Here is an 18,203-nt window from a genome sequence, read left to right as displayed (position 1 = left end):
TCCCTTTAGTTTCTTTGCTTTTTGTGTGTGTGTGTGTGTGTGTGTGTGTGTGTGTGGCTCTAAGAATATGAGAAGGAATTATTATATACTTGTGTGTGTGTGTGTGTGTTTTATACCATTTTAAAGCATATATTGACTTTGCCTCATCTTTTTTCTTTTTTCCAGATGCAAAACAGTGATTCGATATTTTTATACATTACAAAATTATCACCACTCCTTTGTATTTGAGGCCAGTTCTTGGCCTTCAAGTTCTTAAAACCCAGTGGTGACCAGACAAAACTCTTGCCCATGTTCCGTTTTAGCTCAGTACTCACACCTCTTCTGTCCACAGACTTGAACCTTCAGGGTCTGACAGGTGGGGAGTTCTTCGGGCAAAGGCTGTGATTATACCACCTGTGGCTTAAAAAAAAGAGGGAATTCTAAATAAAAGAGGAATGACCACACAAATTAACAGACCAGGTGTGATTTAGAATCTGTCTTCCCTGATCCAGCCCGAGCACATCTTTGAAAGCCTGATCTTCTACTTTTCCTAATGCACAGTATGGGCAAAATGAAACTTTTAGAATGGTAAAAGTAGATTTCACAAAGTAACAGTAAAGAGCCGGGCCCCAGTAGAGTACATTTTACCTGTCTTTGGAATGCCCCCATAACTTGAAGAGGTCCCACTTCTCACGCTCCCTTAATTCTCAGAAATTTTTCAAAGGTGAGAAAACAATTAGACGGAGCAGAAAGCAGGAAATTTTTCCCAGTCTCCTCTCCAACAGAAATCTTCTAGCAAAGCAAATGGCTCTGAGGGCGCAGTTCATCTAGAAAGCTCTCCTATCAACCACCAGCCTTAAAATGGACATAAATATCAGGTCAGTTTCACAGCCATTTATCCCACTCTTGGGATAAAACACATAAATAAACTGGAAATGGACACTTCTCCCACCCCAGGGAGGTGATCCCGCCCCAGGGCTCCAGGCACACTCTCTCCTAGTAAAAGAAAACCAGCCGTCCTCTGGCGGAAGCTGTCTGGGATGGTTTCGTGCAGTAGACTCAGGCCGCAGAGATCACCCTTCTTTTCTGCCTCCACAGGCTGCAGACCCCTGCCTGGGTAGAGCACTTGCTTCTGGGCGCTTTCCTTTCCTTCTGCCCTCTTCCATTTCCATGCCACTGTCTCTCCCACACCAGCCCTGCCCTTTACCTGAGCGGTCCCCAACCTTTTTGGCACCAAGGACCGATTTTGTGGAAGACAATTTTTCCACGGACTCGGGGGTGGGGGGGGTTGGTTTCGGGATGATTCAAGTGCATTACGTTTACTGTGCACTTTTTTTTGATTACTATTACATAGTAATATATAATGCAATACTTATACAACTCACCATAATGCTGACAGGAGGCAGAGCTCAGGCGGTAATGCGAGCGATGGCGAGCAGCTGTTAATACAGATGAAGCTTCGCTGGCCTGCCGCTCACTTCCTGCTGTGCAGCCCAGTTCCTGACAGACCACGGACCCGGGATTGGGGACCCCTGCTTTCCCCTGTGCTTTCTCTGCTTGCCTCTCCTCCTCTTTTACGTCTTCTTATTTTGTTGTTGTTGTTTGTTCTTGTTTTATATTTGGGTTTTGTTTGCCTGCTTTTTTAAAAGTTTTTCTTTATTGTGGTAAAATATATATAACATAATATTTAATCTATATCATTTTAACCATGTGGAAGTGTACAATGCAGCGGCATTAACTACATTTACAGTTCTGTGGACCCTTCACCACCAACCATCTCCAGAATTTGTTCATCATCTCCAATCTAAACTCTGTGCCCATTAAAAAACTCCCCTCTCCCCTCCCCACAGCCCTTGGTAACTTGTATTCTGCTTTCTATCTCTATGATGTTGCCTGTTGTAGGTACCTCATATAAGCGGAATCATACAACGCTTGTCCTTCTGTAACTGCCTTGTTTCACTAAGCATAATGTTTTCAAGGTCCATCCACACAGTAGCCTGTGTCAAAATTTCATTTGTTTCTGTGGCTGAACAGTAGTCTATTGTGTGTACATAACACATTTTGTATATCAATTCATCTCCTGATGGACACTTGGGTTGTTTCCACTTTACAGCCATGGTGACTAATACTGCTATGAACATGGATGTACAGATATCTGTTTGAGTCCCTGCTTTCAATTCTTTTGGATATATACATAGGAGTAGAATTGCTGGACCAAATCATAACTACCTAGCACTGATGAGATGCTTCCAAAGTTTGTTCCAGGAGAGGACACTGAACCAACTTATTGCCTTGGAGGGAGGAAGAAGCAAAGCAGAGAACTTGAACTCATCAGAGAAACAGTGGTCTACAGATCTCACTTTATGCCATCCTCACATAGTACTGAAACATCTACCCTGGGACCTGACTTGACTTCTAACAACTGTGTGATCAAACAGCTCCGAGCCTCAGTTTTCCAGTTCATGAAATGGAGGTAACAGCACGTGTCCTGCTTGTAACGTATTACAGGGCTACTGTGAGCATCAAATGAGAGAATGCTTGTGAACTGTTTTGTAGACCAATAATTACACAAATGCAGCAGTAACCGTAATAAGAAAATGACTGGGAATCTAAACAGAATTACAGACCTTCATGAACTACTTGTGCCTCCTCCAAAATCCTGGGGCTGCTTCCCCAGCAATTCACTGCTATCACTTAAGCACTTCTCTCAGGTGCTCAGCAATCAGTCCTTCTGATCCCACATGGCAGAGTCAAGCACCTAGGGCTCTCCTTTCCAAAGGAAGCATCTGGAGAGATGAATCCTCAAAGGCCAAACAGGAAACTGAGGCTAGAGCCTGGATCTGAACTATCGAAAAATCACGAGCATTTTAATCTGCACATTTGAAAGCATTCATTAACGATCCCATACCCACGCCTTCATCAATCCCCTGACCATCTGAAAGCACTTAGATCAATCTGATAATGTAATCTGAACTTTGAGAGCCTCGTGAAAAGTATCCTCTTTGATTTAAAAAAATAGAAGAAAAAAATAAGTAAGGTACTCACTCCAGAGAGCTGGATGCACGTGGGCTGTCCTGGTGATAACACAATGAGTAAAATCCATCCTGGGAGAGTAAATTATCCCACTGAAGGTCTTGCTGGCCCTTCCAAAGGGCCACTTACATCTGGGCATCTCTACAGAGAATTGTGTGCAGGCACTGTGCTCGCTCCAGGGAAAGGTGCAAGTGTGAGACAGGGACAAGTGGAGAGATAAGACATTTAAATGTAATGCTCCAATTAATAAAGCCCAAGGAGACAAACTCCAGGTATCTGAAATAACCTGGGTTTATAAACAAAAAACAAAACCATCATTGAATAATGCAAAGTTGTGCTGTGCCTTTGCAGCTGCAAGACTAAAATACTTCCTTAGATGCTTCCACTCCTCTTGTTCAGGGTGAGGTAAACTGGGCCCCACTCATAGCTAAGAGTGGAGTCTTCAAAATTCATGTTCAACACCCAGCCCTCTTCTCTGTTTTAGTTGAGTTTAGTTGAGTCTGTCGGCCCAGCCAAACCAAGACAGGCCCATCTCTTTACCTGTCCAGACTTGAGGATTGATTGGCTGGTTATTCTTTTTTTAAAATAAATAAATTTATTTATTTGTTTGTTTGTTTGTTTGTTTGTTTGTTTATTGGCTGTGTTGGGTCTTCGCTGCTGCACGCGGTCTTTCTCTAGTTGTTGTGAGCGGGGGCTACTTTTCGTTGTGGCACGCAGGCTTCTCATTGCGGTAGCTTCTCTCGCTGTGGAGCACGGGCCCTAGGCGTGCGGACTTCAGTAGTTGTGGCTCGTGGGCTCTAGAGCACAGGCTCGGTAGTTGTAGCGCACGGGCTTAGTTGCTCCGTGGCATGTGGGAATGCGGGATCTTCCCGGACCAGGGCTCGAACCCATGCCCCTGCATTGGCAGGTGGATTCTTAACCACTGTGCCACCAGGGAAGTCCTGGCTGGTTATTTTTCAACTCATTCACACTTAAGTGTTACCTCAACCCAGACTTTGCAGTGTAAGCATTTTCTCTCCTAATTGTGTTATGAAAGGATTTTCATATTATTAAAGGAATTCCAGGCATCGGCAAGTTAGTGGGAGCAGAGTTAGCCCAAGAAGCCCCTAAAATCATTGAAAGCTTACCTGGCCGGCCTCGGGGTCAGCAAGTTTAATCATCTAAGGTGGCCTGGGGGTTCCCTGTCCTCCACCCCTTTCCTCTCCTCCCTGTCTCCCTAACTTCTGCTCTCAAGGAGGCTGCTGACAGCATATTTCTGGAGAGGGCGAGGCAGGGGCAAACCACCCTTATGTTCAAAGCTTTTTAGAGGGCTTCAGCCAACACTCTCAGAGCAGTGTATCCCCTCAACAGACCCTCCATTCCCCCATGGGCTGGACACCCGTTCCATCTCCAGCCGACATCAAGGTGACCTCAATGGTATCTAAGGTAGTATTTAGCAGTGTGTCATGCTTGTGCCTTGACAACCTCCAATTTATCCTTGTGCTTCCTATGATATTTTTTCCTTCTAATCACAAAGATTTGACTCTTCTGGCCACCCCACACACACAAAAAAAATAGATGTTTGGAGGAACCATTCTTCATTATACAAACCCTAAATGGTAGATGCAAAATGAGGGGCTCATGCAATAGGTCGGAGCATGGGGTTGACCATACTTCTCAAAAGTTAATGCAGAACACCACTCAGTATCTCTGGGGAGGGGCTGTAGGCTGTGTATTTCTAAAAGACTCCCAGGTGATGCCCACTCTCTGTGACAGCACTTTGATCCACTGATAGCACTTTGAGACTTGAGGGGAGAGATCCCTTCCTGAAGAGCACCCAGTTGAGGAAGGTGGTAAAAGGAGGGGAGAGCTGAGGACCAGTTTTCCCGTCTATTGAGCCCCACAGGAATGGCCACCTGGGAGATGCGGGCTACAAGCTCACAATGTCAGCTTGAGAGGGAAGCATAATTCACTGACTGGGGGTGGGGAGGGGGGCGGGGGCGGGCTGGACGCAGTGGCAGGAAGTCCAAGTACACCCTGCAGGCTGTTTGTGCCACCCGAGGAAAGAGGAACTGACCTTTTTCTCACGGGGAAGTGCATCTTCTCTGCTCCAAACCACAGGCTCACAACCATACTATTGTGAGTGAAGTTCCTGCGATGACCACTGGGCGTGGGCCTGCCTCTTCTGGCCCCCACCCACAGGAGCTCCCTCCCTACTGGCTTGGCTAGCCCGCTCCACCGCCCTGCTGAGAACCCGGGCTCCCCACCCAGGAGCACAGCCCCACTTGCCTTCCCAGGCCAGTGTTGTACCTCTAAGCCCAAGCCAGGAAAGAAAGCTATGTACAGTGACACTTAAGTTACATCCTCACAATTCTCTTTCAGTCTTGGCTTGCCCTGTGCTTCTTTATCACGTTTTTTTTTTAATAGCTAAAGTTACTCGCCCTCCTTTTAAGTAGATTGTGCAAAAGGCATAGGCCAACTTCTGATATATTCCCACAAGCAAAATTAAATACCAGGAACATGTGTTTTAGTGAATTGGGTCCCTCAATTTGCATCTTATAATAAGGATGTTATCATACTGGTTTATGTCTCAGCTCTTTAGTTTTTATCTCTCTGGGGCTAGATTCCCCCTCATGAGTTCAATATAAGTCTATGAACTAATGCAAGTTTTAAAATGCTTTTCTTCTGTGTTAACATTAACACCCTTATGAGTGGAAGGGTTTTACTCCCCAAAGTGTACAGAATGTTTGCATTCACTGGAGGATGGGACGGGATATTAGCCTTGGTGACATCCATGGCTGCTCTTAAGTGGAAGGAGTTGAGTCAGTAATCCGGTCTGCCCCTGCAAAAAAGCCTTTTTCACCTCTTTGCACTGAGACATAATCTCTGGTGTGTTCATTCCCTTACATTTAGATTAATTATAAAACATTGTCACCAGAATATTAAAGTAATGTTTAATACACAGAAGGGAATAAGGTATTCTGGAAAATGCATAATTTCTCTATGATGATTTTGCAAGTTGCGTGCAATATGATCTTTTGATTGCCAGCTATAGAAATATTGTGACTAAGCTTTCACTAGCTTTTTATTTTTGCAACCATCCTGTCATAGCACTTTGAAAACTGTAAGCTTGGCCCATCAAAAAAAAAAAAAAAAAAAAAAAAAAACTAAGGGTGCCCATGCTACAGAGTTCTCTCAGCTTGGTTCCTAAAGTGTGTGGTGAAAGGGGAGGGTTTGCAGTGTACAGGGGCAACTTTCGCTTCACCAGTGCTACCATAGTTGGGGGGAGTGAGGGAGTGACCCCCACCCTCTGTACGAGCCACACACACACACACACACACACACACACACACACACACACACGCTCTCTGTGTCCCTGGAAGGTGTCAACATTCCTAAATGGAATTCTTAAGTCCTCTTGCTTGCTTCAGACTTTACAAGCTCTACTGCAACCACACACCCGGAAGGCAAGGTCTGAATCAACACAGAGCCACAGCAAGAGGAATGTTCCTTGCCGGCAGTGGCTGAAATGGGACTGACACTCCTCCAGGGGACTGCTCCTGGGGACTGGATACCTCAGCCATCTCCCTCTAGATCACTGGGCTCCACGTCCTTGGATGTGTTGGTTAACAACCAAATATGGTTCCCAGCGGAGGGCTCCTGTCCTTCAAGGTCTCGCTTCTGGTCTCTGCAGGTGAAACTTTCCCGCTTCATCATATTTTTTTTTTAATAATAATGATAGCAGGAGGAACATTCCAGCCTCCACTCCCTCACGTGAGCCCTCACCGTGCAAGTCAGTGTCCCCATTCCTGTGTCACACCACCCAGAACGCTGGTAGAATTCTCTGAGCTTTTTAAAGCAGGAATGAATTTTTAAATATGTGTTCTATTTATCCATGCCACCTAACGGCAATACGCCCAACACCTGTCATCTTGTTTCCGTTCTCTTCAAGGCTTCCTAAGCCTTTCTGACCCCCACCCTCTGCTCTTCAAAAATATACTGGATGTATATATGAAAAACTAAGCCCTCTCACCCCAAAAAGCTCAGAGTCTGGAGGCTTAATTACCTCTCCATTTGCAGCACAGAGGCCCCTTGGGTCAGAGTTAAATGTGATTTCCAGTAGGAGAGGGGATAGGTTTACTCTTCTCCCGCCCATCCCACATCTGTTCTGTAGACACAATGACTCCTTCGGCCTGGAAAGGATAAACCAAGCTTCTCTAGCCCAGCTTTGTCGCCTTGACCTTTAACTCCAGAAGAAGAAGGGTGGGAGCCCAGAGCGAATACAATTTCTGAAGATAAGACTCTAGAAACCTGGGCGTGATGACTATCAAAGATCAAAGCCCAATAATGTCCTTGAGATCATCATAGTCATTACAGACAAGGGGTGCTTTCCTGTGTGGCTGTGTGTGGACAGACAGCACACACAAGATATGAATATGCATATGTTGTAAACAGGTGTATACATAAGGAATTAGAGGTGAAACTGTACATATGTACATGCTTCCTGTACAGACACTGTAATTCTGACTCCCAGGGAAAATGGAAAGAGCGATTATATGCAAACTATGACATCAAACAGTGGTTAGGACCCTTGTGTTTCCTAACCAAGTATACATGATTTTCAGTGATTATCATTTTGCTGAGTTGCCGGCATGGAAGAGGGGATACCTAGCTAGAGAAGAGAGTTTTGTCCTCTGCTCCACAGGCCGCATCTCACAGAGGCCTTACTTTCCTCCCTGTCCCCCATCAAGGTCTGTAGGGAACACTTAACTTTTTCAGTTATACTTTATTTCAGTGGGAGGGGAGATATAGGCCATACTGGTAATATCAAAATGTTTTCACACCTCAGGGGAATGTTTCCATGTGTGTTGAACCCTTTGGGAATCTCCTGGCCATTCATTTAGCATGTATTTACATCCTGACGATCCTCCTGAAGGGTGGGTCCAGGGCTGGGGCGTGTGACTGTGGACAGGTCACAGGAGTGGGAATTGGGGTTCCGGGAGAAACTCAAGGGTGAAAGGGAGAATTTGAAACCCAGTGCCAAAAATTATTCTTTATGTGCCTTAAATGTCCTGATTTATAACACCAGACAGCCATAGACCAGTCTTGCTTCCAGAAGGAACAGATAGGCAGGGGACATGAGGCATGGAAGGATACCAGATTATATGACTGCAAAACAAAAATACAAAGGTCTCTGTTTTTGAAATGTAAACTCCAGGAGAGTGAAGCCCCAGCCAGCTCAGCCTTACTTTGTACAGAGAACATGTCTCTGATTCTGGGTAAACATGCTTGCTTACTTCTAATTCATGCCTTCATTGTGAAATTCATCTAATTTTGTGGCCAAATGACAATAAAATCATATTATTACAGGATATAGCATGTATCAACAAGTATGCTGCAAAGAAAAAAGCAACATAATATAACTTTTACAAATAGTCAAGAGAATTTAAAAATTTGTAAATCTTCCCCCCTGAAAAGGAAAATCCTTGGAGCCTATTCTTGTAGCTTTCTGTTCTTTTTTGAGTTGAGTTTATCATTGTGCTTGAGACACATTTAGTACAAAAGTACTAAATGCTTTATGAGACACGATGTTTTCCCTTTGTATTAGAAACATGGTCCATCTCTAGGAACTAACTGACCTGCTTGAGCCTCAAGGTCTTCATCTTTAGGCTCTTCATTGGGTGGGCTTCTAGCAGCAGTCAACATATAAGGAAGACCTTTTGTGGGCTTCCACAGACAGTCTGGAATGGCTCTAGACTAAGGCAAGGGGGGAATTTGGATAAACCATTGAACAATGTGGTCATTGTCTGCTTGAATGTGATGCCGTGTGTTGCTCCACGGCATGTGGGATCTTCCCAGACCAGGGTTCGAACCCGTGTCCCCTGAATTGGCAAGCAGATTTTTAACCACTGTGCCACCTGGAAAGTCCCTGCACCTTTTAATTGTTAATTATCTGCTTGTATGTTTATAGTCTTTATCCCCTGCATTAGGGCCAATCATAATCCTTTTGAAAACAGGAGTGGGGTCTTATAGTTTTTATAGTTGCCCAAAGTACATAGAACACCACCTTGCACATTGTAGGTGGAGAAAACAAACTTAGCTTATGTTGACGTTCTGAGAAAGATCACAGGACTGTACATAGAGAAGTAAAGATTTCTTTGTCATGTTCCTTTTATATTGAATTAGAGGCAGGTAATCAGTTACAGATCAGCTCAGAGGGTTGAATACATGGACTTATCCCCTGTATAGGTCACTTACCTTTGATCACGGTACAAGAATTTTGTTTCTATTACTAACATCCTTTTAAATTATTTGCTGTTATTTTTTTCCCAATAAGACTGGGCCAGATGAAGAAACATCAATGTATACTTATCTCCACCGTCTGAAAACAACTTTTAAGTGTGCATCCTACTGATAAGGTATAAAGAATAACATTCCCATTCATTTGGGAGCTCTGAAGCCCCTTGCCTGGGACTGCTGTCTAGGTTGGCAAAGTGAATTATATATTAGCATTTTAAAAGGCCCACTGTTCTCACCACATCAGCTAAACTAAGACTAGTTATTTAGGAAGATTCTAATTAATTTAATTCTCCACTGGTGGCCATTTCTGACAGGCAGTGGCTGTGTCTTTTACCTCTTTGCATCCCTTCCCTAGCACTTAGCTCTGTAGGTTGCTTATAGCAGGGACTTAATAAATATTTGTTGATTGAACGAGTGAATGAGCCTTACTGCAGATGCACAAGTGAATTCCTCAGATACGCCTCACAAAATCAAACTGGTCCTCCCAGTGCCAAGGACAGACAGAAATGCAAGCACTATGGGAAATACTGACACTGGCCTTACTCAGTAGTTAACAGAACCAGAACCCATTAAGCAAAGCCACTTTGAGTATGCTTCCTAATCAGTTTAATTAGCACTGTTGTCATTTTTTTCATATGATACCCCCCAACTTTGGCATACATACGGTGACAAAACTGTAAAATGAGATCCTGGAGGTCAGTAGGTAGAGGATAAGGGTGAAGATTCCTAAGTCATATCACAGTGGCAGGACCAATTGTATACCCTTGGAGAGGTCACTTTAGTCTCTCTAAGCTTCAGTAAAATGGAAATAATGATAGTACCTACCCCACACGATGATAATGAAGAAGAAATAAGAACTTGAATGGAAAAGTCTTATTATTGTACCTAGAACATAGTAAATTCTCAATAAACATTAGCTGATATTATTATTTCTACTTTAACCTATATTTTGCTCTTTACCAAGCTCTGGGCAGTCTGCCAGCTGAGGATGAGAAGAGTTAGGTTTTCAGTCAGAGGTCACAGTTTGGACATGGCCTAGACCTCAATCCTCAGGCAGCAGAAGATGTGTGGTACTTAGCAACCCTTGGTGAGATGCACAAGGCCTGTGGGAGAGGGCTGTCCTCCAGTGCTACCCTCCAGCAGGGAGAGAGGTAGAGAGGGACCTCCAACCCTAAGGTGCACCAAAGTGATCAAATTCACCCTGACCATTGCAAATGCAACCATTTCCAAATTTGGGGCTTTTTTTTTTTTTTCTTGCGGTACACGGGCCTCTCACTGATGCGACCTCTCCCGTTGCGGAGCACAGGCTCCGGACTCGCAGGCTCAGCGGCCATGGCTCACGGGCCCAGCCACTCCTCAGCATGTGGGATCTTCCCGGACCAGGGCACGAACCCGTCTCCCCTGCATCGGCAGGCGGACTCTCAACCACTGTGCCACCAGGGAAGCCCGGGGCATTTGAAAAACATGATGACAGCTTTAGATTTCAAACAAAAATTACTGCAGCTTTTTTTTCTGTGACATAAACTTGTAAAGGAAATGGGTCTACTAACCTAAAGCAAAGGAAAAGCCACTCTTAAGGTGAACCCCACCCCACTTCCCCCCAGTCATCAAGACTGATTGTCAGTACCCCCATCCTACATAGAGTCCAGAGCCTTCGGATGGCTTGTACTGTGTGACTCTTCTGTGCTGCTCTTTGATAAGTGGTAGGAAGCAATGTGTGTCTTTCCTTTTTCGGAGGGAGAAATGCGGCTTGAATGGGGTTAAGCACAGAGAGAGGACAACAGGTGGGTGAGCAAGACGAAGATAAAGCCAGGATTATAACCCAGAGCTGTCAGCTCAGAGACCAGGTGCATTGACCAGCCTGGACCAAAAACACAAGGAGTCCATCCCTGGCCCATCAGTCTGTCGGAGAGAAAAGAACATGTACTCTCAGAGAAGCCAAAAAATAAAAAGGATCCACAAATAAGGCAAATTAGCCCAGCAAATCCACACAAAGGGGACCGCTTTAAAAGAATATCTCTCATGTTCCTGAGTTCTGAACTTTGGGCGAGTTTCCGAAGAGGAATATTTGTATTTTCGTTTTTCTGCTTAGTGTGGGGAAGCCAGCAACAGGTAAAAGTCAGGCACTCTGAAATAGGGCGTGAGCAGCACTTCACAGATCTTAGCACCAAAGGGAGGAAATCTTCATGCACCTCTCCGTAGGTTCGCTTTCTGTGTGTCAGAGAAGAGGGGAAAATCAGCAGGGAGAGAGGAGCAGAGGGCCAGCAGAAGTTCCCTGTTTGCATTACCATTTCAGGAAATTCAGGGAACTATCAGCGGGGGAAAAGAATCAGACAAATTACTTCCTCTCAGACCATCCTCAACAGGGATATCTGATTTGCTGTTGCTCTCTTAGGCTTCCTGCTGTCCTGCTCCTATTTCAGGGATAACTTGGCCTGTGCAGGCTCGAAACAGCTGCTGCACACAGCAACTGCAGCACTATCGGGCCCCGAAACATTCAAAGTCAACCCGTGTCCATTCGAAGAAGTAAATGCGAATCAAAGGATGGTTGGCAAGCAAAGAAATGGCGGCAGAAGAGCTGAACAGAGCAGAATTTGTACCTCTCTGAACAGAGCCAGGAACCCCTGACCAAAGGGGAAAAGGACTAAGATTTCACCTTGTGCCGAAAGAGGCTGTACAGCCTAAGTAGCATAGTGAGTGGAATAATCCCTACAACCCAGAGTTGTACACCACTTCAGTCAATCTTCCCTTTAGTTCATTGTTATTTCACCATCTTTGAACTCCAAATTAAATATCCCTAGTAACAGGATTCAGGTCATGCTATTGGCTATTTGAATTCTCTAACAGGATGTGATGAGGCCTCCAAATGCAAATTAAGTGGGTGTTTCCCTTAAATCCTGCCTGGAGAATGGAACAGATTGTGAGATCTATTTAAGACATTTGAGATGAATTTGGTTTGGTGAGTAGCTCTTTTTTATGCCCTTTTAACTTTAAATGCTGTCTCCCAGCAATTCTTGGTTCCTAAAATTCATTTCTACCATCAGAGGGGTGGATTAAAAGAGGAACCTTTCTAGGTAGTGACCTAAATGTGCCCTGTCATCAGGATGCCGCTTAGAAACCCTTGAAATATGGGACACGCTTACATATTCCCCACTAGGACTGGCACCAAAACAAGCTTTTGATTTCATTCTTAAGTTCTTCTGTAATGCACACTTTTTCTGCCATTCCTGCTTCTGAATTTAGTAGGTCACAAGGGAGAGATTTGCCGTTTGAATTCTTTTGCACAGGAGCTGGAGGCTTGGGTTCCAATTCTGGCTCAGCCACTAACTGTGTGGTTTCAAGCTCGGCTCTCCCTTTTTTCAAGCTGTGTGATCTTAGGTCCTTCACTTAATCTTTGGGCCTCTGTTGCCCTGATCTGTAAAATGAATGATTGCTGTGGTTCCTTTCAAGTTTCAGTCTATTCTTGTCCTACCTAATTTCTAGAATCACTAGGAAAATTGATGCTATCATGTCTGTAAAAGTACTCTATAAACCTTAAGTGTTTCCTGGGAGCATTTTTTAAAATATAAAGCAAGGGGAAAGATAATGGGAGTTAACAATAGGTATCTTAATGTACACTAAGATGGGAAGGAAAAGAATTACTGCTTCTGGATTTTGCTGGAATTGAAACGTTCTTTAGCTTAATGTAACCCTGGAAAAGTACAAACTGAAAAGCGCTGTCTCTGCTAGGAAGTCAGAGAAAAGCAACGTAATATTATTGTTTCCCTGTTGATTAAGAACTCAGGATGGATCCTTGAAAAAGGCACGTGTGCTTGCAGCACACCTTTTTTCTGAACTTCCAACTGAATTCCATATTGACTTTACAACCAATATGCGTATTCCTCAAATCTCTTCCCTCACACTACAACCAAAAAGGAGCCAAAGCTATGTGGCATGTAAGAAGAGAAACAGCACCTGCAAAATACTTCCATTCTGATCCTCTCTACCACTCCTTTCTGGGGACCCTGCTTTCTAAAATAAGAATTCTTCATAGGAATAAACATTAACACTGAGAAAAAATATGTTAATAGGAATGATCATCTTCAACATTAACTTCACTGTCTAGCCCTCAAAAAAAGAAAATTACGTCAGCACACACAAAACTTGAAAGATATTTCTTACCACTCGATGTGTTTGGCTCTAATACAAATACTCTGGAAAACTCCAAGCAAAAATGCCTAGGAGGGCTTCCCTGGTGGCGCAGTGGTTGAGAATCCGCCTGCCGATGCAGGGGACACGGGTTCGTGCCCCGGTCTGGGAAGATCCCACATACCGCAGAGCAGCTGGGCCCGTGAGCCATGGCCGCTGAGCCTGCGCGTCCGGAGCCTGCGCGTCCGGAGCCTGCGCTCCGCAATGGGAGGGGCCACAACAGTGAGAGGCCCGCGTACCGCCAAAAAAAAAAAAAAAAAAAAAATGCCTAGGAGACATTCTACCGAGGTTTGGGGTGCTCAGTTAGACCTCAGTAGGATCCAAGTTGTCTCTCCTTCCCTAAGATTTTGCTTAACCACCAGTTTTGATACAATCATTTATTTCTCCAGCACCACCAGTATTCAAAAGGCCAGGTGCTGGGTGCTGTAGGAGCTACTGAGTCTCTGCCATCATGGACCCAGACAGCTAACAGATCTTTTTGTTTAGTGTGACAATCTGGACAGACCACAAAATTAATGTTCATAGACCAGGCGTGGGAGGGTAAGAACAATGTCCCATATTTGGTCCCTACCCTCCCGAGAACCCGGAACTCTGTCCTCTAATCCGTGCTCGGTGCAATGCTGGGCAGCCAATTAATCTCTCTGCAATTTGAAGTTTCACTCTCGGGAGAGGGCACAGTGAGGACCCCAATCAGATTTGTCAGTCCCTTCTGCTGCTTCCACCATTCACGGAGAAACATGACCTTGACATATCACACAGGGAGATGTCTTCCCAAAGCATCAATCTTGCATGGGTTTTCAAAAGTTCTAGCCCTTGCATAACACCATCATTTCATAATGAATTTTTATTTTCTTTCAGCTAAAAAGGATATGGGGGAAGCTATGTGGGGTTTGGGGTTTTTTTCGCTTGTTTGTTTTAACGAGGGATCTTTCTTCTCCAAAAGGGGGAAGAAGGAAAAGATATCCTTTACCCACTCCCCCCTCCTCCCCCCAACCCTCCCCCTGCCAAGCCCACTTCTAGAGATATCCATTTATTTACAAACTGACTCCAAGAAGAAATAAGAGGTGGAGGTGGAAACACAGACCGGAAATGAAAACTGTAGTGAACACCAGGGCTGAAGGTGTCCCCAAATCCAGGATTGTTTGTTCTGTTTCAGTCGGGTTTCCCTTTTGAAGCAGAGTCACTCTTTCTAGGTAATGGCAAGGAGCTTAGCATGTTCAGTGAGGATGCTGTCACAGAATCCCTAATAGTCTTAGGTTTCAGTAACACAGAGGCAAAGCATGGGACAGGGAATGTTCCTTTAAGAAATATCACTTGTCTGGAGGTCCCATCTCACCTAGATGAGAGGTACTCTCAAAAACTCATCCAGGCCACCTAGTTAATCAGGGTTTTTTATTTGTCATGGAAAAGCCACTAGGGAAAGGAGATGAAGGCAAGAAGGGCTGCTTGCTCCCAACTCCCTCTGGCAGCGTGCACAGCTGTTGGTAGGAAGAGACACTTTTGTGTGCCTTGATCTCTGTGTGTGAGCCATACATGTGTGTGTTTGTGAACATTTATGGCTTGTGTGCTAACACAGGGAGAGGCAATCCCCTTGACCAGTCACAGAGTTCAGTGGAATTAACTGGATGAGACATCAGAACATCTGGCTTCTCTGCCCTCCTTCTCATTGACGTGGCCCTGGGCAAGCCGTTAACTTTGGTGAGCCTCAGTCTCCCCATCCACGAAGTGGAAGTCGTGAGATCTGTCCCAACGAGGATCAGATGAAATAATGCACATGAAAGCACTGTATAACGTATAAGGCAGCACACATCTGTGAGGAGTCATTATTTATGATGAATAAGCAGGAAAGAATCCAGATGCCAATTATTTTTCTGTCTTCTCACTAGGCTAGGTAATCTTGCCAGAGGGTGAGTGGGTAAGATTTTCCCCATTTACGTTCACAGCCAATATGTAAATCTATAATACACAGGTATCTGAGTTCTATTATTTATAAACTTATTTTAATATGCTATATTGTTTCTAGTTCTCTTCTGGATCTCCAGGCAATAGAAAACACCAAACTTAGAAAAGTTATTTGCAAATTAACTGGGCCAGAAGGAATTTTTATCACTCGTTTGTAGACCTAACTTATTTGTGTCACTAATTTCTAAGGAATGGGGCACTATTACGATTACAATAGCGTGTTCTGATGTGGACCTCTTTCCTCCTATCATTTTTTTCCCCTTATAAACCTGCCCCAAATTTCCTGATGTGAGTAATAAGGAAGTTTTATGTTTGTTTGTCTGCATTAAGATATATTTGCTGAAGTTTTGGGAATCTAAAATTAGAATATTTAATAAACAACTACTGATATTCATCACCTTCTTTGGGATTTACCACTAACCTAGTGACATTAGCTTTCTTGAGCTAAACTAAAAGACAAATTCAAATCCTGCATGGTAGCCACCAAAAGCATATATTTGAAAAACAGAATTCAGCATGCCATATTATGCATTATTTAATGGTATGCAAATTATGTCAGACAGTTAGGAAAACCACACTTTAGCGTTAATAAACAGCGACACTACTACTACATTAATTATGATATTGCTATGATTTATTCCCAAGTTTTGCATTTTGATTCTCCTTGAAAATTTATGCCATCTGATAAGCAGTAACCTATTTCCCTTCCTACACCTCCTACCCATTCCTCAAATCTGTTCCTCCTTCCCAACCAATGGGTGTCTGCAAAAACGGGTACAGAAATAGTCTTAAGCAGCTGCATTGTCTTATAAGCATTAATAATTAAAGAACAAGCAAACACCACCTAAAGCTCCAACATTTATTGTGTCAATGTTAAGCACACTTTTTAAAAGACAACATAGAATGTATAGAAACAAGGGGTCTGGGGGACTCATGCGCATTTCCACAATACGGGGAATTAGGTTGGCTGGTCTCAGAAGGGCCAGGACGGCACTCAGGACAGCGATGGTCCATGGGCCCTCAATATGGGACTGATTCACTGTTCCAATGTGGGTCTGTTTTTTTGTTTTTACTTTTTATTAAAAAATATAAATAAAATGGCACTGCAGGCCCGGGTAGGAAGGACGCTGCAGGACTCTGTCTTCGCACAACGGCTTCTTGGAGTCTACTGTCAGAAAACATCACAAACTAGCAGGATGACAGACCACGCAGATGTCGGCTGGGCGGCACACGTCCACCCCGCCCCTGGGGGTTCAAATTTTCTCAGAACTTAAGGGCTCTCGAGCTTCCATCCGAAAACTGCCACACATCTTGAGCTCTCTGGGTACTACGCCGAACGGGGGTGTGTGAAGAACCTAGAAAGAGGTTGGAGACAGAGGAGGGGGAAAAAAAAAGTACAGATGTGACTTGGCCCAGTCATTTTCTGTTCTCTAACTAGCTTTTTAAAAGTATAACTTAAATCAAGCACAGGTTGAGCCACCGGCATCTTAAACATGATTTCAAACTCAATCTCCCCCACCTCCCCCAAATCTCTGACCTCTGAGTGCCTTCCCCATGCCTCCCCGCCTTCCCCCAAAGGACCCAGACCCCCTCCCCGATCATAGGACAGTCCTAATAAGCTGGGGACACACCTGGAAGGAAACACTTTCCCTTATGACTGAGAAAACTGAGTAGGAAACAGTCCTTTGGTTGAGGAGAACAGGGGAAGGAGGAGGGAGGGGGACATTTCCTTAAAATAATAATAAAATTATAAAGAAACAAAAAAATCAAAATTGATGTAAAAGCAGCACAACGAAAACATGAAATGTCATCAAGTTCAACGTCAAAGCAGCCAACGATTTACAAGAGGCGAACAAATCTCTGAAGAGGAAACCAGAACTCAAAATAGTTGCTCCCAAATGGCACCAAAAACTGCCTGTAGTTTCTTTCAAACATGCAGTTTTCTTTTCTTTTTTTTCTTTTTTGTAAGGGGACAAGGCAGTGGTGAAGGGAAGAAGGGAGTGGTTATTTTCCTCCAGGGCTCCTCCCTTGCTTTGTACATTGACTCGAAGCAGCAGAACTGGGAGTCCGGATGTGCCGAGGAAGAGGGCTACGACTGTGGCATTCCAGGCCTCGTTGCCATGGCGACCCGAAGCAGGGGCCTGGGGCCTCCTCTCCCCTGACTTGGCGCCGCAGGAGGCCCAGGGTCTGGAGCTCAGCTGCTTTCTCGAATCCCCCCCCCCCCCACAGCAGTGGAGACCTGGGCTGAGGGGCCTGCTGTGTCCAGGTGGGCTCTTGGGAATTCCATTCCCAGCCCAGCCCTAAGTCACTGTCGTTGAGGCCCCTTTCGCTGATACCCCCCATCAAACCCCTTTGTCAGACCTGCTACCAATATTTAAAATCCTAACAGACAAAGTATAGCTAGCATGGGCATGTACCACATCCACTGTTATTTAAAAGCACAGCCCCCCTGTGGGTTTGGGGGTCCTGCTTTAAAGGATAGATTTTGGGGAAATGGCTTACTTTGCCTTTTCTGCCATCTCATAAAGACCTGATAAATGCTCCCTTTATCACTTTACAGAAAGGGAAAACAGTAGTTGGATCAACCATTGAGTTGCCTTCAGCCAAGTTTAGGTTCTTGAGTACAATGGACCCACGTGAACTGTGTTGGTCTCCTTTCCCATGTGAAAGGGAGGAATTGATCGCATCCCATGATCATGAATGACACTGGGAAATAGAGAGAGAGAGAGAAATAGGCCCATCCCCTTAAAGGCTGCTTCACT

At 44.5% G+C, this 18,203-nt stretch overlaps 2 protein-coding genes across 7 annotated transcripts in view; one reads left to right on the top strand and one right to left on the bottom strand.

Moving 5' to 3' along the window:
- PAPOLG (poly(A) polymerase gamma) overlaps positions 1–18,203 on the top strand; it is a 419,007-nt gene that overhangs the window by 110,138 nt on the left and 290,666 nt on the right. The gene's annotated exons all lie outside the window — the stretch shown is intronic.
- The window catches only part of BCL11A (BCL11 transcription factor A), a 98,582-nt gene continuing 96,665 nt past the window's right edge, over positions 16,287–18,203 (bottom strand). For all 6 annotated transcript variants that reach the window (XM_067007559.1, XM_067007561.1, XM_059079247.2 and 3 more), the window contains one exon: positions 16,287–16,796. In XM_067007559.1, coding sequence (XP_066863660.1) covers positions 16,695–16,796 — 102 coding nt within the window. In that variant the 3' untranslated portion in view covers positions 16,287–16,694. The remainder of the gene's footprint in view (positions 16,797–18,203) is intronic.

Source organism: Kogia breviceps, chromosome 11 (assembly GCF_026419965.1).
Source record: "Kogia breviceps isolate mKogBre1 chromosome 11, mKogBre1 haplotype 1, whole genome shotgun sequence".
Taxonomy (NCBI): domain Eukaryota; kingdom Metazoa; phylum Chordata; class Mammalia; order Artiodactyla; family Physeteridae; genus Kogia; species Kogia breviceps.
This window is presented reverse-complemented; position numbering and strand designations above follow the sequence as displayed.